The 26000-nt window shown below is 37.7% G+C and overlaps 1 protein-coding gene across 1 annotated transcript in view; it reads right to left on the bottom strand.

Moving 5' to 3' along the window:
• The window catches only part of TGFBI (transforming growth factor beta induced), a 49949-nt gene extending 26348 nt beyond the window's left edge, over window positions 1-23601 (bottom strand). Inside the window, exons 1-4 of the mRNA XM_032211222.1 lie at window positions 23357-23601; window positions 14577-14675; window positions 2464-2528; window positions 128-285 (exon numbers count right to left, since the gene is read on the bottom strand). Coding sequence (XP_032067113.1) covers window positions 128-285; window positions 2464-2528; window positions 14577-14675; window positions 23357-23478 — 444 coding nt within the window. The 5' untranslated portion in view covers window positions 23479-23601. The remainder of the gene's footprint in view (window positions 1-127; window positions 286-2463; window positions 2529-14576; window positions 14676-23356) is intronic.
• Between the last annotated feature and the right edge of the window lie 2399 nt (window positions 23602-26000).

The raw sequence follows: 26000 nt of genomic DNA, 5'->3' as shown, positions 1-26000 counted from the left end.
TCTGGATCTAACTTCTTCACATTCTATTTATGCTTGATTCATAATGATTGGTTAAAACCAAGCTTAGTGATCTATCACATCAGGAATTCCACCCACATTGAGCAAAATATAGGTGCCCTAGACTTACAGCAGGCAATGACGCCCAGGCCTCATTGGTGGGGGCAAAGATTGTGTAGCTGCCAGGCCCTGTGATTTCAGCACTCAGGTTAGAGCTGGCAGAATAGATCTGAGTGGTGGTGGCTCCGACAACTCCAAGTGTCTCATAAAGATTGGCAAGTGGCAAAGCTGTTAAAAATAAAGGCATTTCTCTTTAATAAAGTCATAGTCAATTCAGAACAAAATCTTTTCTCCCGCCCACCCTCCCTGTCCCTCTCTCTTTCCCTTCTCCCTCCCTGTCCGTTTCCTTCTCTCTCTCTCTCCCTCCCTCCCTCCCTCCCTCCCTCCCTCCCTCTCTCCTTTTTTCTCTTTCTATGGTGTGATCAAATCAGTATCGACTCCTGATGACCACCTAGACAAGTCATTGTAGTTTTTCTGACAAAATGTCAGAAGTGGCTTAGCACTGGCTTTGTGCCTAAGGTGGAACTAGAACTCCCAGTTTTTCTCTCATGCTTTAATTACTGTATTAAACTGGCTCTCTGATTAGGGTTAGAGTTATTTCTCAATTATAATAAAATAATTAAGCAATAAGGTGGTGCTGAGAGTTAGTGAGGCCAATTGAAATCAATGAGATAGATTAGACAGAATTATTTAAATCCTGTTCTTGGTTCTTGAAAAACAATTAAGTCTAAATCCAACCTACTGAATGGACACAATTTTTTCACATTACTAACTTAGACCTAGACCTAGAATTATCTTGATTGCTGTTTTAAATCTGAAGAAGACAGAAAAGAGAAACAAAAGTGGCAAATGGTATTTTGCGTGGACATGGGCAGAATTGCGTAGGGATACCGTATCTGCTGTGCAGAAAGCCAGATAACCATTAAGAGGACAATACAGAAATCTCTCTTCTTCTATCTAGTGGTTATCTGGATTTTTGAGGACCAGATATTGTTAAAAATATTACTTTGTAGGTGGAGAAGCAGCGAGGGGAATGAGACTTCACTCTTTCTCATTCCATCATTTTCCTACAATTTTTTACTCTTTAGGCATCCATTTGCAACTGTAGACACATTTGAAATTCTACAGAAAACATGGGGTGGGAGGTGGGGAAGAGTAATTTATAGAAAGCAATTTTCAGGTTTCATTTTTTACACTCCAGGCAGCTCTTTTGTGCCATCAACGCAGAATTGAAGTTAAGAAATAAAGATAGATAGATAGATAGATAGATAGATAGATAGATAGATAGATAGATAGGGTAGGGTAGGGTAGGGTAGGGTAGGGTAGGGTAGGGTAGGGTAGGGTAGGGTAGGGTAGGGTAGGGTAGGGTAAGGTAAGGTAAGGTAAGGTAAGGTAAAGATAAAGATAAAGAGATATCAGATATATATTATACACTAAAGAATATGTAGGTTTTACCTAACACACTATATATGCCTTGTCTGTGTGTCAGTTGTACTGAACTCATGAATGTAATGGTGCTGCATAGGCAGGCAGATAAAGTGAAGTGAGACTGGTTTATGAACAGTTTGCTAGGGAAGGGAAGGGAACGGAAGGGAACGGAAGGGAACGGAAGGGAACGGAAGGGAACGGAAGGGAAGGGAATGATAGGAAAGAGAGTTGAAAACAGGCAGAAATAAAAGAAATCTGCTCTACTAAGAGAAAGCAACAAAATGGAAACTCGAAAGAGGTAACTGAAGAAGATAAATGGTAGCATTGCTGTATCAGACAAAGTGTTTAGTTCAGTTCTGTTTCTAGAAAATGCCTGCTAAGAACTTCTTTGTCATATTTCCTAAGGCAGCTTATTTCTCCTTACATTCCACGCACACCCCTGACACATTACTCTTGAAATTTAAGTTTCCTTTAGCCATCATAATTAATAACCATTGACAGACAAAAATAGTGTGTCTTATGGAAATGCTGAGGAAAGAAAATTCACTATAATCTCCCATTTGCCTGTGTAACAAAAGCCAAAATATGTGACAGAAAATAGGGATAAATAAAATTAGGACTGAAAGGTTTTACTCTGAGATGCCAGATGAGAACCTGCTTGCTTTGTATATGTGTTAACTAATTAAATCCCGCACATAGGTAATACTGTACTTGCCTTGCTAACTATTTAATATTGTATATACTTTGAAAACAGAAAGCATAATGACTGGTTTTAAATGTTAAAAAGAAGCTGCCACTTTTTATATCACTCTGTTTAGAACAGATATTAGAAAAATTCTTATTATAACTTGCTTTTTTTCCTTATTGTTTTATTGCTCATTGGTCAAATCAAGAGATACATATCAATGCATTGGTCACTACAAATTTATATGGTTCAAATTGGGGAACCTGTAAGTGTCACTTAATAATCTTATTTACCAGCTGGGCAGCCTTTTTCTCCGGGAACTTCTTCATATCCAGGGCAACATTCATAAGCGACAACTCTGTAGTGAGAAATATGCACAGCATAATAAGATAAATCAACCAAAATGTCAGTTACCATCTGGCATAATTGATACAGTGAAAGTTGACTGAAATTAAGTTATATCAGTCTGCATTGACCTATCATTCTGTAATTTGTGAACACCAACCAGTGGTAGGATCCTGCCAGTTTAACAACTGGTTCAGTAATTGTGCACTTGGCGCGCACACGTGTGTGCAGCTTTAAGAAAACTTACCTTCTGCATTGCTGCTGGGAAGTAACACAGCTGAGGCGTGGCAATCCACTGTGCTGTGCGAATCAGCTGAGAAGGTATAGATCAGTAAAGTGCAGGGGATGGGTGGGCCCACCTGATCGTCGGAGCAAATTGGTTCACTCCCAGGTGACCATCAGAGCTGCCGGTTTGCCCAAACCGGTTTGAACTGGTCAAATCCCACCCCTGCCATCAATCTTCCTGAAAAGTCATATAGAACAACTGGAAAGATGATTCGTAAGTTGAGAAATATCCCCATGGTGAAGTTAATTGAAAAATGATAGAGTAGTCAGGGGAGGGATTCTAAAGATGAACTGGAAAATCAATGTGTTTTACTATAAAAGGAGTGGCAGAACCAAGTCAAAAGGTGAATCAGTCTAGAGTTCTCCATCTAGCCACAAATGAAGTAAGTCCAACCTCTCTTGAATTTCATTTATCCTTATCTAATGCTAAGATGGTGCTAACCATTAATGAGTAGTTTTCTGTGCACAGGATTGATTAGCAATAAATCAGTTTAATTGGAGCTTCATGTGTAGTCCTGATCTTTTGCGCCATTTTGGGGAGCAAGATCTACTAAGGGGGTATCACTTTAGCAAAATGTGCATAAAATATATTCATTGAAGCCAACATCATATATTGTTTTCTAACTGTTAAACATATATCCATTCTTTGCATCTTTCTAAAGCTTAAAAAGTTTTAATTCTTCTATGTATATCAGGGTGATCAACTGTAATCTACATTAAAAGTAACAAAGTGATTTTTTTTAGCAGATTAAGCTACTTTGGTATCTACATTGCATTTAGTCACTGTTTGGATGATATCCATAATTCCATTATGTTTATTATCTTAACAAGCTATCTAACGTTTTTTCTCATCAAGCTCCAATACTAGAATAACACATCTCTCCTTGGGAGATAATTTTTGCTTTCTTTGACCAGCATACTTGATTAGGAATTGATTTAAATATTTTTTTTCATTCTCTTGTACCAACTTATATGAACTCATGGCTCAATTTATATGAACTCATATCCCAACTGTATTATGATCAATCAGGTAAATAAACCAGCCAATGAATGTATCTCTGTGTTGTAAATAAACATCCAGGCCAATTAGTTATGTTCTAAGGTTTATTTTTTTAAAAAATGATCAGTGCTCAAATTAATGAGTTGCCTTTGACAAATTTAACAGCTGCTGGTGAGTTGTCTTTTCTCTGCCTTCTAGCAGAAGACTAGATAGAATATATAGAAATAAAAGTCAGCATTAAAAAACACTCCATTTTATTATTATTTTTAAAGAACAAAATAAAAGCTATGGTTTTCTTTTTTATAAGGAAAAAAGCTTCATATTTCCCCAATATTGGTTAACTTCTAAATATGCTACTTTTACAAAAGCAGACAATGTAATCTAAGTGTCAAAACAGCAAAGTGGATAATGTATTTGCCTGTGGATTTAACCTATAGAATTGACTCAAAAGCAAGTAAGCCATGTTCGATTAAAATGTTATGAAATATATAGGAATGTATCTGTATATGAAATAGGAGAGAATCATTGGATGGCAGCAAGTTAAAACTATTTGGCATTTTATGATTTCATCTTTAGTGTGTTACAGGATGAAAAAAATTCTTTAATATAATTACATTTTAAACTGTGCAACAAATACAAATACATTTATAAAAACAGATTCTGTTCTGCAATTTCCAAGAAAAATTACCTAGGAAAACCCTGACTCATTGTCTAGACTTTATATATATATATTCCATATGGGAAATGTTTTCCTTAAAATAATTTGCTTTCTTTGATGCTTGGAGCTCTCAACACCCCACTGGTACACTTTCCAATCTCACACTAACTTTTTTCTTTAGTACAGATATACACATTTATATGGCCAATTTGGTAACCAAATAAACTCACCCTTAATAGTCTAGACAGATTTTTAGTTCAAACCAGAATTAAACACACACACACACACACACACAAGATTAATGGATAATTCAGACACAGTTCAGCATCAAGAATTCCCAAGATAGAATGTTGTTTCTCAAAGGCTTATTTATAGAGAAATGAGTGTTAATGACTGCTACTAACTGGCCAGAAACCTAATGTATACAAACTTAGAAGGGCAGTCCGAACTCTTCAGTAGAAGTGTTTGCTTGATTTGGTGGATCAACTGCAAATTAATGAGTACAGAGCCTAAGGGAATAAATGACTAAAAAGAAATTGCTTGTCTTTAAGTTGATGTCAGCAGGGTTCCACATATTATGGAGAAATAAATCTGAGGGAAATATACACAAAATAGACAGTTGTAGCTCAACATTATTATTCTATACCATCTTTATGGGTCACTACTTAGCCTAGGTAAATACCTCTTTCATGAAAAACAGAGGTAGTAGAAAGAAAAATGTTGAGTTTGAAGAGCCTCATATGTGTGCAATAGCACTGAAAGCATAGCAGATTTACTTATGACACCTAATTATTTATTCCACCACTGCTTGAACCATTATCCTAGTTATATCATTGGCTGGATGAATAGTAACCAGAAGCCATTCCCAACATCTGCTTCTCCAGGTGGTATTATCTTGTGGTTAATAGTTTTATTAAGTTTGTTTTCTATGAAAGAAAAAAATAAACATGTCCTTTTAAACAGTAAGAACTGTCAGACGGGAGGGCTGCAAAGCACTATATACGGTAAGACTAAATAATATTGCGATTATTGTTCAGGTGCAGAATAAGCAGCCTGAAAAAAAAAGACACTGCCTATCTTTATGCTAAGCTGCAATTAAAAACCAAGAAGGCTTTTGGATTCCTAGTTCTAGTTATGTTACACAGAGATAGAAGAGGAATTTTTATGGGCTAAGTTCTTAGCTTAGCTTCTATGGTAAGTCCCTCATGTCAAATTAAAAACTGAGTTTCACATATTTTGTTCCTAATGAAGGAACTGAAGAAGGATGTGATGGCACACATATTACATATTTGGGTCAGAATCAACTGGCTTCCTGCTCCATTTTCCTGTTTGGTTTTTCTGTTGGAATGGTACATGGGAATGACCTTGAGGGAAGAGAGGAAGTGATGTGTCCGAGGGAACAATCAGACAAGAGAGGGTGGATCCCACAGTTGCTTAATGGTCAGAGAAAAAAACTTAGGAAGGACCCACCCTAATTGATCAGGCTAATAAGAGAAAGCAGGAAATCTGCAGTTTCAGACTTGCAAGATTCTGTTAATGTAGTTTTAGAATAAAATAAAGGTAGCTTAACTGATCATGTTTCCTTTCTGGTTTGCTTTGGCATATTGATACCTGCTTTCTTTCCCAGTTTGTAACTAAGCAATGATGTTCTCCTGGCTTCCAATGTCCTGTATGCTTTAGTAATATATAACTCAGATCCAAGTGTTGTCTATGATTATCCTTATTAATGCAAAAGTTATTGACCAGCCCTCCTTTACCAAACACAAACCGGAGAAATTGGATGAAATAGAATACAGATAGTCATGGCAACTATCCTGTACATTGGAAGTATGGAATATTGTGTCCGGCAATTGTTTTAGACTTCAAGCCCATAATCTCTTGCTAATAGGCATGCTGGCTAAAGCTGACACAAGTTGACATTCAAAACCTCTAGAAATTTCTTAATTGCTTACCTGCTACATTTCTCTCTCAAATCATTACTTTTTAAAGTCTCTTTTATAGTGACCTAGGAGTAAAGGTATTCTTGTTTGCATTCATGTGGGATGGAATTCTTACAGACTTATGCCATTCCTGGTAAACTAAATCATTCTGTTACAGTCATGAGTAAAATAAAAAATAAAAATGTAAGGATGCTATCAGGGAAAATAATTCTTTGCTTCAACATCTATCTTTGAAAAACTATCTAATTAATTAAACAGAGTTCTTCTTTCACTGTGCAGTTAATAAAATATTGTGATATCACTTTAGTTGCCATTGCTCTTAAACCAACATCTTATCCAAACATATACTGACAGTTATACAACCTACTTCTCCATGCAGTCTAATTCCAAATCAAACATACGTTCTAAAACTGGGAATAAAAATTACAAATTAATGAGGTCAGTAGTCTATAAGGAAAATATGTATAAAATGTTTTACAGATGGCACTTTCCCCCAATGAGGTTGGCTAAAATGTACCTGAATACACCACCAGACTGCTGGAAATATAGACAAAAATCATACTACCCAGGGGTGGGTTCCTGCCAGTTCTAATCTCTTCTGTAGAAGAGGTTCCACAAATCTACAGTGCCGTTTAGAACCGGTTCCAGCTCCCCCCCCCCCCCCGTCTGTCTGCTCATCATCAATATGAAGAGCGAGAGGAGGAATTCTGGGAGTTAAAGTCCACAAGTCTTAAAGCTGTCAATTTTAAACACCCCTGGGGTTTTTTTCTAAATGATTAGGGGTGCAAGGGTCTTGTAACTTGATAGCTTTAAGACTTGCATGATTCAAATGCCAGAGTTTCTGAGCCAACATTTTGGTTGCTAAGCAAGACCATTGTTAAGTGAGTTTCACCACATTTTGTAAGTTGGCCATGCCCACCCAGTCACATGACTGCCAAGCCACTCCCACTCAGTCACATGGCTGGCAAGCCACTCCCACCCAGTCACATGGCCATCAAGCCACTCCCACAAAGCAGGCTACACCTACAGAAGAGTTTCTAAAAAAATTGAAACCCACCACTGATACTACCATATGTGGTGGACGTGTCCATAAGCAAAACAATATTGGAATAGAATAAGAAAATGGCTAGAAAAAAAAACCAAACAGTAAATAGACATGAAACCGGAATTATTTTTATTGGGAAAATTTACAGGGAAGTATGATAGGAAAACACAATATTTAATTTTACATATTACAACAGCAGCAAGAATAATGTATGCACAAAATTGGAAGAATAACAATATACTGTCAGAGGAAAATGTGATAAGGAACGTTTTACAGTGTGCAGAGATGGATAGATTCACAAAAGAAATTAAAGATAAAGGAGAAACAGATTACTATATAGTATGGAATTATTGGTATAAATGGTTAGAGGATAGGTGTAATGGTTAAGGATAAAATGAAGAAGATATGGGAGTTAGAAATTAGTAATAAACTTGTATTAATGGAAATGACACATAATGATTGATTGTATAAAATTTATCTACATGTATAGATAAAAATAGATTGAGGGAGGAGGGATATATAATGGATGTATACCAATGTGGAAACATATAGAAGGAAAATGTCAATTTTTTTTAAAAAAAACTTGTTTAATAAAAATTATTTAAAATAAAACTAGGAATATCGCAGGAATTCCATGTTCTTTATGAAAGTAACAGGACTATGCTACTGTTCACTTTTTATGTATATTTTCACATCAGATTTCTGATGCTGTCCTGCTCCACTCCCACCCCCATAGGCCTTGGAAGCTGGTTTTTTAAAAATAGCAACAACCAAAATAACCAAAAACAGTCCCTGAGTAAAAATAGTTGCTATGTCCACCCACCCACCCCCCACCCCCAGTCTAGTCCACCCCAGTCTAGTCCATTGAATTCATAAAACTCAAGGATTCCTTTTCAAACTGATTTAGCATAACTCTTCGGGCATAATAACAACCAGCGCAAGGAAACTTTGTTCAGGCAAGAAAGAAGGAATGTGGAACAAAGGAAAGCTCAATTATTTTCCATTACTGATGGCATTTATACGAGCACAAGAGCACAGCAACTAGTAGACCTTTATCAGAGAAAGACAAACGATGGCTGAGCATCAAAGAACTCTGAGAAAACCTTCAAATAGCAAAATGATTGCTCACCTTACAAAATAAAAACACACCAGAGATAACTCTGAACTGTCATGTGAACCAGAGGACACATAGATTTTTGAGAAGTTTTATAATGACATTTACCCATCAGGTTTCCTCAGGTCTATGGGCTAATAAAGAGAGACCACTCTCTGGTGATAGAAGGGAGAAATGCAGTGACATTAAATCAGAGGTTTGGAAGAAGAACAAGATCAGTTCATCTTCCTTTGATGTTATGAACAAACATTATAGTTCTATCTTTGCCTTGGAAACACATTTTGGGAAACAGCCTAAAGGCATTCAGTATTAAAGAATTGTACATTTACCTCCTTTTCTATCACAGTCCAAGACCATCTTGTAAATAATAATATCCCTTATTTTATTATCGTGGCAGTTCTTCAAGATAGTTTAACTAACAGCAGTTAAAGTGCTTTGTGGCAGAAGAGATTTAAACCCACATTCCCTTATACTTATTCCCATAACTTTTTATACGGCTTATGATTTAATCATCAATATACATATAAATTAGTGGTGGCATTCAAATTTTTTTACTACCAGTTCTAGGGGCATGGCTTGGTGGACGTGGTGTGGCTTTCTTGGCGTGACTTGGTGGGCAAGGCAAGGCAAGGATACTGTAAAGTCTCCATTCCCTCCCCACTCCAGGGGAAATAAACTGTAAAACCTCCATTCTCTCCCCACTCTAGGGGAAGATTATTGCAAAATCTCCATTTCCTTCCGATGAGCTGGGACTTGGGAGGCAGAGAATAGATGAGGGCAGGGCCAGTCAGAGGTTCTCTGAACTACTCAACAATTCCGCTACCGGTTCTCCAGAACTGGTCAGAACCTGCTAAATATCACCTCTGATATAAATTCTCCTTTGCAGAGGTTTAAAACTGCTTCTATGTTAACCTTTTATAATCAGATTTGGTTTTTCCCACAGGCAAAACTGGGAAGGTAGCCTCATGGTGGCAAACATTTCTATTCATATCAGTTGTATTTGTGCCAATGAACCAGCACTTGACTCAATGGGGACTTAAACAGAAGACCACATATATGAATCTCTGGATACTGAAGTCAGCTTTCTGTATTAGAGCAAAAGGAAGGTAGTGAAAGATTATATATCAGAAACCAGGATTGCAATTTTTAGATAAAAACAAATACATCACCTACCAAATAATTAATTACATTCTAATATTTGGGATAAGGTTTCTTCCTTTTTGTTTTGAAGAATTAGTTCTCTAAAAACAAAGCAATCAAGCAGCATTAACTGGACCCTAATTTTTAAATCCAAAGTGCTCTACTTTTTTCAAAGAGTGACCTTGGATTTTCAATCCTTCCTGAGGGACCCATACATGATTTATGTCTTTTCAAGAACCAAGTGAGTTAAATTATATTTGAATCAAGCTAAGAGAATTCAGCCACTGCAAATACAGCAAGGAAGTGGAATTTAGTGGGGATTTAGATATCAGTAAATTAAATGTTAGAAGCTTTGAAATTTCTAGAAACCTGATGCCAGAAGCTTGATGGGGCAGATGTAGGATTAAAAATATCTCTCCATCTGACACCCTAAAAACAGTAAGAAGAAAATCAGAACAATTCTAACAGCATAATATTCACATCCTCTTCCATTAAATCCCTTGATACATTTTTGCTATTGGCAATTCCTATCAATAATTATTAATATAATACTTTACTTATTTATAACATTGTGTTTCATTGTAGCTGAAAAAGTCATAGAGGTGGAACAAGTTATCTCTGTAAAATTCAGGAAGAGAGGAATCAATATTTTGAGGCTGGAAATCCACAATCAGACTTTCTTTTTACAATCAGAAAAGAATCTTTTATGGGCAATAGTAGGTTCAAATGATAAAGTATAATTAACATACTTAAAGGGATGATAAGGAGAGTAGTAGTCAAGGCATCGGCTAGAAATCTCAGAAGACAGTGAGTTTTACTCTTGTCTTAGGCACAAAGCCAGTTGGGTGATCTCGAACCAGTCATTCTCTCTTAGCCCCAGGAAAGAGGTAATGGCAAACCACTTCCAAAAATCCTTCCTAAATTTGCGACCAATTTAAAAAGGGAATTATAGTAACTATTGTCATAGTAATCTGAAAAAATGGTTTATGACATAATATAGAAATGAGTTAGAAAAGCTTCCTTTGCTTTTTCTATTGACTTTATTTCTACCTGTTCCTTCCAGATGGTGAATTATATCTCCTTTTTGGAAGATAGCAAGTACCTTCTGAGACTTCCATACAATGTCTTTTTGTTGTTGAAATCAGAGAATGGTTTGTACTCCTCACACAAATGTGGTTTTCTAGTAAAGATGAGCACAAGGAAGTAAGAAAAACCTACATCTGTGTTTAAAATAGAATAACGATCTAATCCCTTCTATACACTGTTTACATGTCTTATTATGTATGTATTCTTTTCAACATACATATTTTAATTATAGAATGTAGAATGTGAAAATCTGTCTTGAAAAACTTGCTTTAATCGGAGTCTGCTGGCCTGTTACAAGTGTCACAAGCTATTCATGTTTGGACTTGAACAGGATAGTAGCAATTGCACATAGAATCATAGCTTCTATGGAAGGAGCTGTTTCAGCCAACAACACGGAAGTCTACAAGATAAAGCATCCCTACTAGATAGTAGTCCATGTCCTTAAAATAAAAGATGAACCCATCATTCTTCTGAATAATTGATTCTATTTAAGTATCTCCCATTTCAGTGCCAAAAAGCTTTTAGCTGTCTGTCGTCTCTGTCTGTCCAAACTTAGTATATTGCTATCACTAAAGTCTCCCAATACAGCAGTGTTTCTCAACCTTCACAGTTTAAAGATGGGTGGATTTCAGTTCCCAGGATTCCTCAACCAGCTTGCTGGCTGGGGAATACTAGGAACTGAAGTCCACACATCTTCAGACCGCCAAGGTTGGGAAACACTGGTTTACAGTCATCTTCATCTTTGGTTAAAAAGTTTTTACCATTCATAAACCATATATAATGAGCCATGGTGGCACAGTGGTTAGAATGCAGTTTTGCAGGCTAATTCTGCTCACTTTGTTCAATCCTGACTGGCTCAAGGTTGACTCAGTCTTCCATCCTTCTGAGATAGGTAAAATGAGGACCCAGATTGCTGGGGGCAATATGCTCACGCTGTAAACTGCTTAGGGAGGGCTATAAAACACTGTGTATATAAGTCTAAGTGCTATTGCTATGGCTATATAACACTCATGTACCAATTCTTAATACTTAGCTAAAACTCATAACTACAGTTGTTTTTTAAAAAAATCCTCACATTTTTGTTCTGTAAAATAAAGATTTATTGTCCAGGACCAGGGGACAATGCCTGGGGAATTCTGGAAGTTGAAGTCCTCCAGGCTTAAAGTTGCCAGGTTTGGAGACTCCTGGTCTCGGGGATCAGTTTACTAAAAATCTGCTAGAGGGTAGAAATTTTGATTAATAACTGCGTAAAATTGGCAGTGGAACAGGAAATAAATGGTCCAGAAATGTTTTTTTTTAATATATTGGTGATTAGGTGCTTTAATAAATGTACTGTTATTATTAATTGTTACAGCCCAAGTAAGAATTTTCCAGATATATCGATTTTTGAATATCTTTTTACAATGGCTGTGGATCATATTGAATTGGTTAATAATTGGAAAAGAGATGCTGCTGCTGCTGCATTTGGTCATGTTCCAGTAACTTTATCAATTACAAGAGTTATTCCACTTTTTTCAAGATGGTATTTAAATGCATCATTCCCGACCATCTACTTTTTATAAAACAGATATAACAAAAAAAAGTTTTTTTTCTTAGAATGAAGTATTCTGTGAATGTCTCAGTTGTTTGGGATATATATATGATCATGTCATTGCTAGTGTTTCATAGGGGAAAAAACACCATCAAATCATGAAATAAGAAAATGGAAGGTGTGGGGGATGAATGCAAAGAGATTAAGACTAGAATTACATAAATCTCTGCCATCCAGAACAACAAGTTCCATCTTTTGCATAAAATATGCAAGCCACCCCTTATTAATATGTTCTTCAGACTAAAGATACCCAGGTTCCTTCAGTCACTCCTTACAGCAACTTCCCGGGACATTTACCAATTTTTAATTGCACTTTTTCAAATGTAACATCCATGAACAGTTAAGTACTCAAGGTAAGTTTTGACAAATGTAACATAAAAGCTGAGAATCTACTTCTCATGATCTCACCAGTCTTACTCTGTTCCTATAATCTATGATTGCATTTCCTTTTTTTTTTACCCTGCTGGCTCACATTCAAGCTACAACAAGGCACTCAAATCCTTTTCACGTATATTTTTGCCAAGTTTGCTCTCACCCTTCCCACCTGCTTTTTATCCTTTTGTTGCTGAATGTTGGACTTAAAATTTATTTCTGTTGAATTTCATCTTGTTAGTTTAGACCTGTCAAGATCATTTGAATTTTGATTATGTATTCCCTAGTACTGATAACCCTTGCCAACTTTCTGTCTGCTACCAATTTGATAAGCCAACCACCTCTCTTGCATTCAAATTCTGTGATCAAATAATGGAAAGGCAGGGCCTAACTTAAGCCAATGGGACATCTTTTCAAAATCTCCTTGCAGGATGGCACAAAGCCATAAATAAGCACTTGTGTGGTCATTGTTTAACCAATTATGATCCACCCAACAACAGTCCTTTCCAAGTTACATCTGGTCATTTTGTCAAGCTTCACTTTACATTTTTGGCAAACCATTTCTGAGTGGTAGCCTCACCACGAAGACCAGACCATGGCTAGGAAGGCTAAGACTACTTTTATTGAGAGTAGCTATAATAACAGAATCTGGCAAATCTGATTGTGCTTTTACCTCCTCCTCATCTAATACCAATATGAATTAGGGAGATGTCTATTTGAGACATTTCTGTATTCTTCCTGCTTGTTTTGAATTCAGGTTTTTCTCCCTTGTTGCTTTGGTAATGGATCTCATCTATCTATTATACATTAAGATTATGTCCTTTACTCTCTACACTGAACATTGGAAATAATAAGTGTCAATTTTTATAGCATTCTTTGATACTGTATGTTACCAATCAACCTCCTCTTATAACTCTTCTGATCTAGGAAAAAAAAAAAGGAATAGGGTCGCTATTTCTTTCCAGAGAAAAGTACTACATTTTGGGATTCAAAACCTCCCATAATGCCATGGTGCTGAGGCTTCATTATAAAAGTGCATCTCAAATACAGAAGGGCATAATTAAAAGCTTCAAACCTTCCAGAGTTGTCGATATAGTCTATATAAGTCTCCAAACACTGCCAGCAGCAAACCGTAAATGCCCATGTGATGAATAGAGGTTATTAAATCAGTGCAGAATCAGTATCACTAAAATGACTTTATTGAACTGCAATTAATTTTTCATATATATTTTTTCATATAAATTAAATTAAGCATAATTTTATCCTGGGCCCACCACTTTGCCAGCCCTACTTACTTGCAACCATTGATGTAAAAACATGTATATGCTTTTGCTCTAAGACACTGGTTCCCTTAAAACATATTTTCCCTCTTCTAACAATTTCTGTTGATTTCATCTTCTATAGAAACATATTTATCATCACAGATGATCAACCTATAAGTTACTCAGGCCAGGTTAGCTGTCTGGTTCTTTCATGATACTTATATTTATCTCATCCCTCAAATTCCAAATTTATCCGACCTTGGGGAGGATACACCTTTCTCAGAAGCCTAGAAGACTTTAGCAGAAGACTGGCAGTCAGCCAGCCTGTATAAATTCCTAACTGAGTGCAGATTGCTTCTTCCTTCCAAGAGTATGCATCAAGGCCATTTTCCCCCCAGGAAGCTTTAAGCTAAGCTTGTTGGATTTGCCAGGGCAGACCTCAGATTGATTTGCAGATATCCCTCATGGGGCTGAAGAAGTCAGGAAGAAAACCTTACTTCATTATTCATTTGCATGCCTGTTGAGCACAAAAAGAAAAACGTTCTCCTTTTTCTTAAACCTTACTTACGTTGATTTTCCACATATTTTCTTCTGGTACCACAGTTTGCAATTCGGCATGTATTTCTTGTTGGTTCCAATGAGTTTCAGCACAGCACATACATTGGGGCTACAAATCAAAGGAGAAATATTATTGTGCATTTCTCCATTCACAGCTTGGCATTCAAACATGTCTTGAGAATACATCAGAAATAAACACTGCAAAGATTAAGAAATGTTTTATTGTTGTCATTGTTGAACTTCCAGGAGATAGAATATAAAAGAACTATTATAAACTCAACCGGGACTTGACATTAAAACAAGATCAGGGCTTGTCTTCCTCTGAATTAATAATTAAAAAATACCTTTCCCCTCTGACAATCATAACAATAATTTTAAGTGCTTAAGTTAGAACAGTATATTTTCTATCAAGGCAGCTAGCAAGTGTACCACCAAATATCATTGGTTATACTGCCTCAACTCTCTTACAACCATGATTCAAGATGTCTCATGTGTACATGGTTAAGAAAGCTATTTCAAGTCATGTCTTGATGATAAGTCTTCATGGTTTGATGATAAGGCTGGTTGTTTGATTTACGGTATATAGCCTCTTATCTCAAATTCATAACTCTGGACAAGTTACAGCAGTTAAAAGCAATATAAATACTGTATATAAAACCAGGTAACAAATTGTATAATATAATCTGCACCTGAAATATTCAAAACTATCAATATTCCACACAACAACTATGCACTTTATTCCACATCTGGTCCCCAGTTCTGGGTGACAATGTCATGTCTCTAAATCCTTGCAAAAGTTTTTAGGTTTGGAGCCAATCTGATCTTTAGGAGAATGTTTTAGCAAAGGGCAGATGTCACAATAGAACATGCTTTCTTCTTTGACCCTACCAGCTGACATTTCCTAAAAGACAGGATTCTCCTGTCAAACCTAATGCAATGTCAAATCCATACTTTTGCATGCATGTTATCATGCTGTAACAACACATTGCATATGGATATGCTACTGCCAATATTCCTTGAAATGTTTTGTGTATAAATATAAAAGTATATAAAGCTGAATTCATAGTTAGCTGAGCTCCCTTTGGGGTAGCACCAAGAGAAAACAATATATTAAGTAGTATAGAAGAAGAAATAAAAGAAATGTTGAGATGGCAATGAGTTATGGCCAACAACCTCTACTTTTGAAAGAAAAGTAATAATGTATTTTTCACAGTCTGTTTCAGCTTATGCATAATAATAGGACAGGTAGACATGAAGAGAACTATAGAAAAGAATAGAATAGGAATAGGAACCTATCAATTATCTTCCAGCTCCAACATTATCTTTTTATTTAGTTCTACCATTAAACAATGAAAATGAACTCATGAGAAACTCAACTAACTCAATATTCAATAATAAGAATAAGTAAATCATAAAATATAAAAATCTGCAAATAGAAGCAGAATGCTTCTGGCAAAAGAAAGCAAAAATATTATCAATATTAATAGGTGCCTTGAATGTCATTCCATCTGAACACTATAAGCATTGAAAAAATCAGCATCAGTCAATTGCAAAAGGCAGCTTTATTTGGAACAGCTTACAACCTGAGATGGTTATACAACAATATCTGCCTATCTTAGGTCCTTGGGAAGCACTTGATAGGGGGCAAAAATTTAAATTCCAGTCTAAAAATCTGGTGGACTGTGAAATGGGAAGGTAAATCAAATGCTGCTGGAAGTGAACAGTATTTTATGTGCTCTCCCAATGAAGATCAAATGATGGTATGGATACTCCTTAGAGTTGGATTTTGATGTGGGAGTCCCCATTTAAATGATCGCTTAGCAGCCAAGCTCTTTCATTAACCTTGGGGAATCATTTTTCCCAAGATGCCTTCAATCAAAAGGTAAGGTTGAGGAAAGATAACAGGCTACCCTCAACTTCTTAAATTTTTAAAAGAAATTAACAATACCCAGGAACAAACCCATTAACTAGTCTGTGCAACTGATGTTCCAGTTACTAATACCAGACCTACTTGTTTAAAAAAAAATACTAGTGGACATCCCACATCTTGTAGCAGTCAATCTAAGTTAGCTAAACAGCCTAGGAATTGGCATATTCATTTCTTATGAATCTGGTCCTATATTTAACTGGAAATGTTACTGAGATTGACATGAGCCACCATTGGGTTAGAATGGTTTTTATAAGCTAAATAAGAGGGGGGGGGTTAGTTTCTATTTGCAAGGAGATAATATCACAACAGTAGACCAATAAAATTGTTGGGCAGCCTTCCACAATCTAATTCACTCTGGGAGGTTGGAGTATAACTCACATCATCTCAACACTTCCATTGTTTGGAAGAGTGGGAATTATGATCCAGCAACTCTGTCTATAGTTCACGAGATAAAAATCTCAATGCAATTCTTAGATAAACAGGCCATTGAAAGGATTAACTTAATTTGCTTGAATTACATTCAAAGCCTTCTAAAAGCCTTTTATCTTTGGCATATATCAACTTGATTTGTTTCATCTTTGAGTTCAACATGCCTCTTGAACTTTAATGCTATCTGTTCCATATGATTCACGAGAACACACATCTCAAGGGGGGAAATGAAACCAGAGGTTCTTTCTTATGTAGGGTAGGCCAGCTGATAAAATTAGGTAGAATGGCTGCTTCAAACATCTGGTTCTGTGTGGCAAGGAAGAGCAACCCAGAATTATTTTTGTTGTACAACATTGTTACACTGTGATGGGTGACCAGTTGCTTTGAGACTTTGTCCCTCAGATGCCAAAATAATTTAACTAAGAGATCTGGATTTCACTTTGACACAGGAAACAAACATATCTTGTGCCAGGCCTGACAACAAGCCAAGTAACACAGATACACATGTATAGATTGATGGCATCTGGACCTTTGGTTTGTTTCTCCATGGCATTAAATAAAAGGTTGACACCTATGACTTTAATGTATAAAATCAATAAACTCCAAGTCTTCAAGCTCTATCTCAGAACAGCACCTCTCAGCAAAAAGCAGAAATTCACATAATTTGGGCAGATAATACAAGCCTATGAATGGACAAATAATCACTATGATTATCAAAGTTAAGAGGAGTAGAAGGAAAAGAGAAACAGAGAAGGTGATGAATTAAGAAAAGATCTCTGAATTATCTTTGGAAGAGCCACGAGCTTTTTGAAAGGCCTGTCAAAAGTGTTGATATAGTTACCAGAAGACAAACTCAATTGGATAGTATATCCCCTAACTATTAAGTTCTACTTTCCACCTATATGGTATATCTTGAGTGAGTGAGAATAAGTTAATACCATGTGGCTCATTATCCAGAGACAGGAGACAATTCATTCTAAAATAGGAAACTTGGCAAAAATTAATGATAAAGATGACAGTGAGGATTATGTGTACACATACAAATGTATACATACATGAAGTTTGCCTTAAACATCTGGTTTGACAAGCAAGTGCCTGTTTAAGTTGAAGAAAGGTTACTGAGGCTCTGAAATTCCACTGAAAGGGAACACCCTTCTTGGAAAGCCAAGTCAGTGGTTTGGCTAGACTTGCAAATTTGGATAATAATAATTGGAGAAACCCAAGAAATGCTATACAATTCTGATAGTGCAGAAATATACAAATGACAAAATGGATTAGCTGGATCCATTTGACTTCCTAGAAAGAAAATATAGTAGCCCAAATCGTTGAACAGTGGCAGGTTATAAAGAACATATCCACTAGTTTAACCTAGAGGCTTCTATCACATAAACACTGAAGTTCTGCTCAGATTTTTATTATTATAGAGGCAGAATCCTTGGAGTATATCTGGAAATATTTGTGACAATGGTCCACCTTATCAAATATTTTTTATCTCTGCAATGTATATAATGAATTTCTTTAGCCATAATCCAAATATCTGGAAAGTAAGGCAAGAAAGTTTACTCCTTATAAAATGCTGATGTCTTGCAGATTATGAGTTTTCTCTTTTAAGGTATTTTCCATTTCATGGATGCAAAGGTGATTATCATCATAACAAATGAATATGGGGATTTTGAATCTATAGACAGGAAATTGGCTGGAAAACGTAAGAGGGAAGTATACACAGTACAAGAACTCTTAATTATTACCAGAGATTAAGTGCAGATATTTACTACATTCTGTGATGGGACCAGGATGTAGAGGTTAGCCAGCAGTAGTCTCAACCATAGTGCCAGCATTTATATTCCTGCAGTATACGTCATTTCTTAAAGTCAACATACTTTCAGGCCACACTGGAATTTCATCTGGACAATATAAGGTCTCTGATTTGAAAGCTTTCCAATCTAACTAACTATCTTAAACTTCTTGATGTCTATGGAGATTCTCAGTCATCCAGGTCATGGTTGTCCCAAAGGTGCTTTTTCAAGAGGCAGCTGGACTTTATTTGTTTTTACTTGAAGATGTTTTTCTTCTCACCCAAGAAGCTTCTTCAGTTCTGAGAAAGTTTCTTGGATAGCAAGCAAAACATTTGCAAGGAGTTTGTTTCAGGAGTTTGTGCCTAATTCCTGTGTTTAGGTTGTTTAACTTCCCATTAAGGAAGAACCAGCACCAAAAGTTCTGCCTGAGTGCTTGATCAGTGAGTTTCACATTTTGCTGATAAAATGTGGGTGTTCAAGCATCAGGAGAGGTGAGGGGGTTCAAAGTCCTTTGAAAACCTTTCCCCCCAGTGGAAATCATATTATTATCTCAATTTAACTACCTTTTTTAGATTTAGATAGCAGTGTTCCAATATTTCAGGGGCTGCCACAGATAGGAGGGGGTCAAGCTATTTTCCAAAGCACCTGAAGGCCAGATAAGGAATAATGGATGGAAACTGAGTGATTCAACCTAGAGATAAGGAGGAATTTTCTGACAGTGAGAACAATCAACCAATGGAACAGTTTGCCTTCAGAGGTTCTGGGAGCTTCATCACTTGAGACTTTCAAGAAGAGATTGGACTGCCATTTGTCAGAAATGGTGTAGGGTCTCCTGCTTGAGTGGGGGGTTGGACTAGATGATCTATGTTAATCTAAGAATCCCCCCTGTGGAAATCATATTATTATCTCAATTATTATCTACCTTCTAAAAAGTATATTAAAATGGAGCACTTCTAGAAGAAATTTGGATTGTGATCTCATCTTGGTTGAAGTTTATTGCTGCTTATTGAAGTGTTCATGTTTTACATGTGCACATATTATGCTTTAAAATTTAATCTGACCATGCCTAGTTTAATTGTATTGTATATCTGTGAATTATGAAGAGTTCTTTGGCATTGTGGCAGGATATACATGTATGTATATATGTATGTACATACATACATACATACATACTTACATACATACATACATACATACATACATACATACATCCTTGCATGCCTGTTGGGCAGGAGCAGTATTGGGTAAAGAAAAACAGTTACTTTTGTGTAGAAGCTGTCATCTGCCTAATTACATTCTTTGTATCATGAGCCAAACATTTGTCTCATAAGGCAGCCCTATGGAAATCACTGTCACCTTATCTCCAATGTTTTTCCCATTGCTCAAAGAAAGATAAGGGACGCAATCAATCACATTTGAACCACAAAAATGTTTGGCTTTTGATTTAAGGATTCCTGTGTCCTGTCCAAAAGGCCAAGGCCAAGACTTGCTCTTCTGAAACTGCTCCTTCTTGTTTCAGTCTTTTGGAACAGACATGGTACTTTAAAAGGAAGAAGAGGGGAGGAAAACCTTATTTCTTTTTATTATGGGGCAAAAGACACTTTCTATTGAACAAGGACCTCAATCAGCAATACAGATTCTCTTAAAGCTTTCTCAGGGCTTTGTTTTAAACATTAACCCTCTCATAGGACTTGTGGAATTAAAAAAGAATCAGCTATTGATATACTATGTGGATAATGGTAAAACATTGAGCCAAGTCATCTCTGAAATTGACATTAAATTCGGTAATCCATCGGGAAAGTATAAACAAAGGCTTTCCATCCTATAGTGTTGGAAGATATGCTCCAACCACAGAATGCTTCAATCCAGCCATGAGTCACCTCCAGGAAATCCTTTTACACCTTTGTGCAGATGTCCTAACACTTTGTGCCGCTATCCATCCTCCTCCTCCTATTCACTGCGCTAGGGCTTCCTATGCCTAGTCAATGGGAGGGCACAAACATTGGTAGCCAGTTAGAAAACTTTATCCAGTGTGTGATTTTTGCAATCTTAAATAAATGGGAAGGAATTGGGGAATGGGGAGAGGGAAGAGAGAGGTATTGCCAAAGCACAGCAAAGCAAAGTACACCATTAGTCTGACTGGGGAGGAAGGAATAATGGTGGTAGAGTATTCAAAGAGTATTTGAAAGAAATTGTAGCATTTGGGAAGAAATGGCAAGTAGGCTAGTGTAACACCAATAGGAAATACCCATCTCTCAGGTCCAGAAGCTACACTACAGAAACCAAGATAGTAGTTACTTGGCTCCATTTCTCAAGATCTGTCCATGCCCCATGGCATCATTGAACACCAAAAGAACATACAGTAATTCTCCCTCTGGGTCTTACAGATAGGAGCTCTGCAGGCATGATAGATTTACAGTTACCAGCATCTGCAGTCAATGCATTCAGGTCAGAGGTGGGTTGCTGCCGATTCGGCCTGGTTTGGCCAAACCGGTAGTGCCACAGAGCAGCTGAGAGCGAACCGGTACGGTGGCTCCTATGGCCCGCCCGCGCGCGCTCTATACTTGTTTTTATGGCAAAAGGCAAACTGTGCCTGCGTGCACAGCAGCAGTGCCTGCACGAACCCCAACAATCACCTGGTTGTCGCAGGGTAGTAGATTGTGCACACGTGTGCAGCATGAGTCAGGCACACGTACAAACATAACACACACACACACACACACACACGATCAGCGAACTGGTAGTGAAGGTAAGTACCACCCATCACCCATCCAGGTTATATGAAACGCAATCGAATAATTCTCAAGGAGATCAGGTGGTTCTCTGTTTATGGTAGAGAGATGAGAGCTTCCAAAAGCAAGTTAGCAATTGGAAAATAGTCTGCAAATGCACACATGTCACAAACACCCTGTCGCTGTTCTTAGTGGGATCAGTTTGTAGAGGGTGGCATGAAGTTATAGCAGAAAGACTTAAAGGAATAGAAGTGCTTCCCATTACTGCAAATGAATAATCAGGATGTTGCCATCCTGCTACCATTTTTTTTCTGGCAGGATAGTTAGATCTGTTAGACAAGTTCAGTTGGTGAATCTTTTCTCATCCCTACACCTATAATCGCTAACAAAAAGAAAAGAGCCTTGGGAAAAATGTTGAAATTCAACCCCGTTTTGACCCTTGGGGGGGGGAAATCCATGTTAGGGATCTGGCTGTGATTTTGAATGTTTGCATTGGGAAGAAAAGGAAAAGGAATGTAGAAAACACCATCTTTATTCTTACTTACTAGGAGACAAGTGAAGAGATCCTTTCTTCAGGACCAAACCGTTTGACATATTTTATACTAAGAATTGTGCTTTCATATAAATCAAAGATAGACGACCTTCTAGGCTTTTTTGAATTACAAGTTTCATGATTCTTTACCCCAAACCCACAGTCTTCAAAAAATATCTGAAGGACTTCAAGTTGACCAAGATGTCTGCCCCTTAGATAGGCTTTTGTGATTCACAGTACATAGATTTGAACAAAGATCCATTCATCACATCTGGGGAGAACAAAACCAGTGCTGTGTTCTGAGAAAAGTTTTAAAAAGTGACAGGAATAGGAAAAGCCCTGGAATCATTGTGCTAAGCAACCTTTGGTGCAAGACAAATCTTACTTACAAGCCTGGCTGATTGTGTTACACAAGAATACCTTAAAAAAGAGAGAGAGAGAGGGAGGGAGGGAGATAGAGATAGAAAGAGACAGACAGACAGACAGACAGACAGATAGATAGATAGATAGATAGATAGATAGATAGATAGATAGATAGATAGATAGATAGATATAGATAGATAGATAGAGAGAGAGAGAGAGAGAGAGATAGATCACAGGCTCAGACAGTAAAAGGTACATGGGACAGCATTTACTTTCCTACTGTTAAATTTACTTTCCTACGCTTAAGCACTATGTCTCAAAATCAGTAACCTTTCAAGCCACACTGGCCTTTCATTCTGGGCACATCAGCTCTTTGACCTGATCTCTCCTCCCCCCCTTCAATCCATGTTACCAGTTTGGCTCAATAAAGGATATCATTTGAGTGATTTGGGGGGGCATGTCTGTTGGGGAGGGACTGTATTTGGCAAAGAAAATGCCTTTGTTTCCTCAGTGGCCTTTGACTTCTCTGTACCAGGACCCAAACAATCAGCCCTATCGACCATTTGCTAGCTTTTCCCTCATTGGCCAGAAGGAAAGAAGGAAAGAAAGAAAGAAAGAAAGAAAGAAAGAAAGAAAGAAAGAAAGAAAGAAAGAAAGAAAGAAAGACCGTCCCTGGGGAGAGGTCGAGCATTTTTGAACTACTGAAGGATTTGGCTGCTTGAACTGGAACAAAGCGATGGGGCTGCCAGGTTTCTTCCTCTTTCCTCTAGAAAATCAATGGCAACTAACTAAACTTAGAAAACCACTCTGTCTCTCACTCGCTCTCACAGAAACGAACTCTGGCTTGTAACCACCCCGTCCGTCCCATCCATTCCAAGAGAGCTGTCCTGAGACCCTCCCCCCCCCCCAGACTCCCCCTCCCCAGGAGGCATGAGTTGGGTTGAATGGCTCGCCCCACGGCCAGAGCACTCCCGGTCCCTTCGCTGTCTCCCTACTCGGTAGTCTTACCCTTGATGCCTGCCCCGGATTCGGCTGTGCTGCAAGATCTGTTGGTAGGGGGCTCGGCTGGCCGCCCAGGCATTGGTGAGCCACAGAGACAGCGCCAAGGAGAAAAGCAGCCCGGTGCGCATCGCGAAGGAGTCCCGAAGCTGAGAGATCGGCGACTGATTCTTCACTCCCAGGCGAGCAACGGGGCAGCGCCGGACGGGGAAACAGCAGGCTGTAAGAAAGGAAAGAGCCGCCGTTAAATAAGAGCGTGAGCGAGGAGGCTGGACATTTGGGGGGGGGGGGGTAGAGACAGGCCCTATTTGGGCGGCACGGGGCTGGACGGGGCGCGGCTGACTTCCCGACCCAACTGAGCAACCTTGCCCGCAAGGCACAACAAGGAATGAAGAGGGAGACGGAGAAAGCAGGACTTGGGAGTCACCTGAAGCTCTCGGAGGGGCTGAAGCTGAACAGGGACTTCGGGAACTAGGACGAGAAGACTGGAGGGAGTGGGTGGGGGCTCGGAAGAAATCCATACTTAGATATACCATGCACTTTGTACCACTTATCTGGCAGGAGAGTTGATCTGTCCGGGAAATGCAGCTGGTGACTCTTTCCCGCTCTCTACATCAGGCATTAAAAGAACGTGAGTCTGCAGACTCAAATGAGATGGTGACTGCAAGGGGGGGGAAAGTATACTGTTAATCCACAAGGAAACCACTATTCCCATTTTAGGAAAGGGGAACTGAAGACACAATAGTGACTCACTCCATACATTCATGAGATCATAATTGAATCTGGGTCTTCCTAATACAGTTCTGCTGATTTTACTGTACATCCTAGTCAATGCCTTTATTTATGGCTCTACAGTTCCATGGGGCTGTAAATGAGATTACACAACTGGTGAAATAAAGAAGGCAGTTGCCACAACAAAAGGAAGCGTATTCCTAAAACCATTAGGCTTTCAACTGCAACTCAAACAGAAGAACCACCAGGGTAAAGTTGGGGTGGCTAGATGATAAGAGAATGAAAAGCTGAATGAAAGGAATATAAGGAGAAAGCAGACAGCAATGAATGAAAACACTGCAGGCATCTTCAAAGTAGAAAGAGTTTCCACTTGTGTAAATTGAGTTCAGCTCCTGATGACACCATTGATAGGCCCATGTTGTCTTATTGACAACAATATGGTAGCAGTTTGCCATGATCTTCTGGCCAATGTCTGTTACATATTATAGGTATTACCAAGTGCATAAAATAACATATCTTTGTTGTAAAGTTTATGTATTGCACCTCAATAGGCCTGAACGGATAGCAACTGCAATAGGTGTGAACTAGTCAAAGTGTAGCAAAGATCAACCTGTTGAGGAACATCTGGGAGAAAGATTAATTTCAGATTATCCAATGTTAGGAAAGGAACTAAAAATGAAGCCCTCTGGACCAACTTTTCAAAAAGCTTCTGAATGGGTGGGGGAAGACTATTTGCCTTCCTCTCCTCCTGCAGGAGAAACCCATGAATGGAATTCAGTTCAGAAACTTAGAGCAAGGCCATGAATATTGTCCCATAGTCCTATATCTAAATGACTTTAATATGAAGTTAAAAAGAAAAATAGCTGCAATTGAGATTAGGGTAGACCTGGGATAAAAGTACAGTTTAGTCATTACGCTGGATGATGACTCAAAGCCACAACAAGGACTGAGATTCACAGACTGCAAATGTCTAACCCATAAATTGGCTAGTTGCTCAGTGAGTTGGGTTTGTTTCTTTTCTTGCTTGCTTAAAAAAATTAAAATCCACAAAGGATCTTATGGCATTTAAAGGCTGACAGTTATTATTTCATGGGTATGTGAGGTAAATGTGTTAGTCTTTAAGGTGCAGTAAGATTCTTGTTTTTGTTAAAATGATTTACAGAAATCTACCTTATTCATTGTTTTGTGTCTACAAATTTACTGGAAATATTGACTACAAGATATCAACAGAAAAATGCTATTATACTTATTTTCAAACTAAGCAGCCAAGAAATGACAGCTGCTGTACTATAAATCAGGAAATGAATTTCTCCCAAAGGTATCACAGAACCTAACAGAAGAAGCCTGTAGCTTGACAAAGATGTGAGTTTGTAAAATGTAACCACAGGCTTCTCATGCATAACCCATATTTCCTGATGATGAACTAATTATAGTTCACAGTATTATTGCAAGCTTTATCTATTGAAAACTCACTGCAAGCAGTAAATACTATAGCAGGGGACTTGTAAACAGATAAATGTCCTTCTTGTAAAAAGTGAAGTTTTCATTTGCAACTTGAGGAGACACAGGTTCTTTGGTAGATTTTTATGAAATAAGAACCATTACATCAACCTATGTCTGGACAATATAAAATAACCCACAGCCTGGCTGAGTTGTTTGCTTATTTAAAAATAATATTTCCCTAGGTTTTGTAATGGGGATTTATAATTATTCTAGGGCTATCCCACCCTATTCAGCTTAATAAATGCTAGATTAACTAATGGTTAATTTCATCTCAAAATAATCACTTTTTAAAGGTATATCCTCAAAAATAAAAAAAATAAATGCAAATTCCTTGTGTGAGACAAATTCCTTGTGTTTCCAATCACACTTGGTCAATAAAAACTAGAGAATCAAGAATAAACAGAAAAAAATTAACTGT

This window comes from Thamnophis elegans, chromosome 2 (assembly GCF_009769535.1).
Source record: "Thamnophis elegans isolate rThaEle1 chromosome 2, rThaEle1.pri, whole genome shotgun sequence".
Taxonomy (NCBI): domain Eukaryota; kingdom Metazoa; phylum Chordata; class Lepidosauria; order Squamata; family Colubridae; genus Thamnophis; species Thamnophis elegans.
The sequence above is the reverse complement of the archived record's forward strand: the minus strand, read 5'-3'. Positions and strand labels throughout refer to the sequence as shown.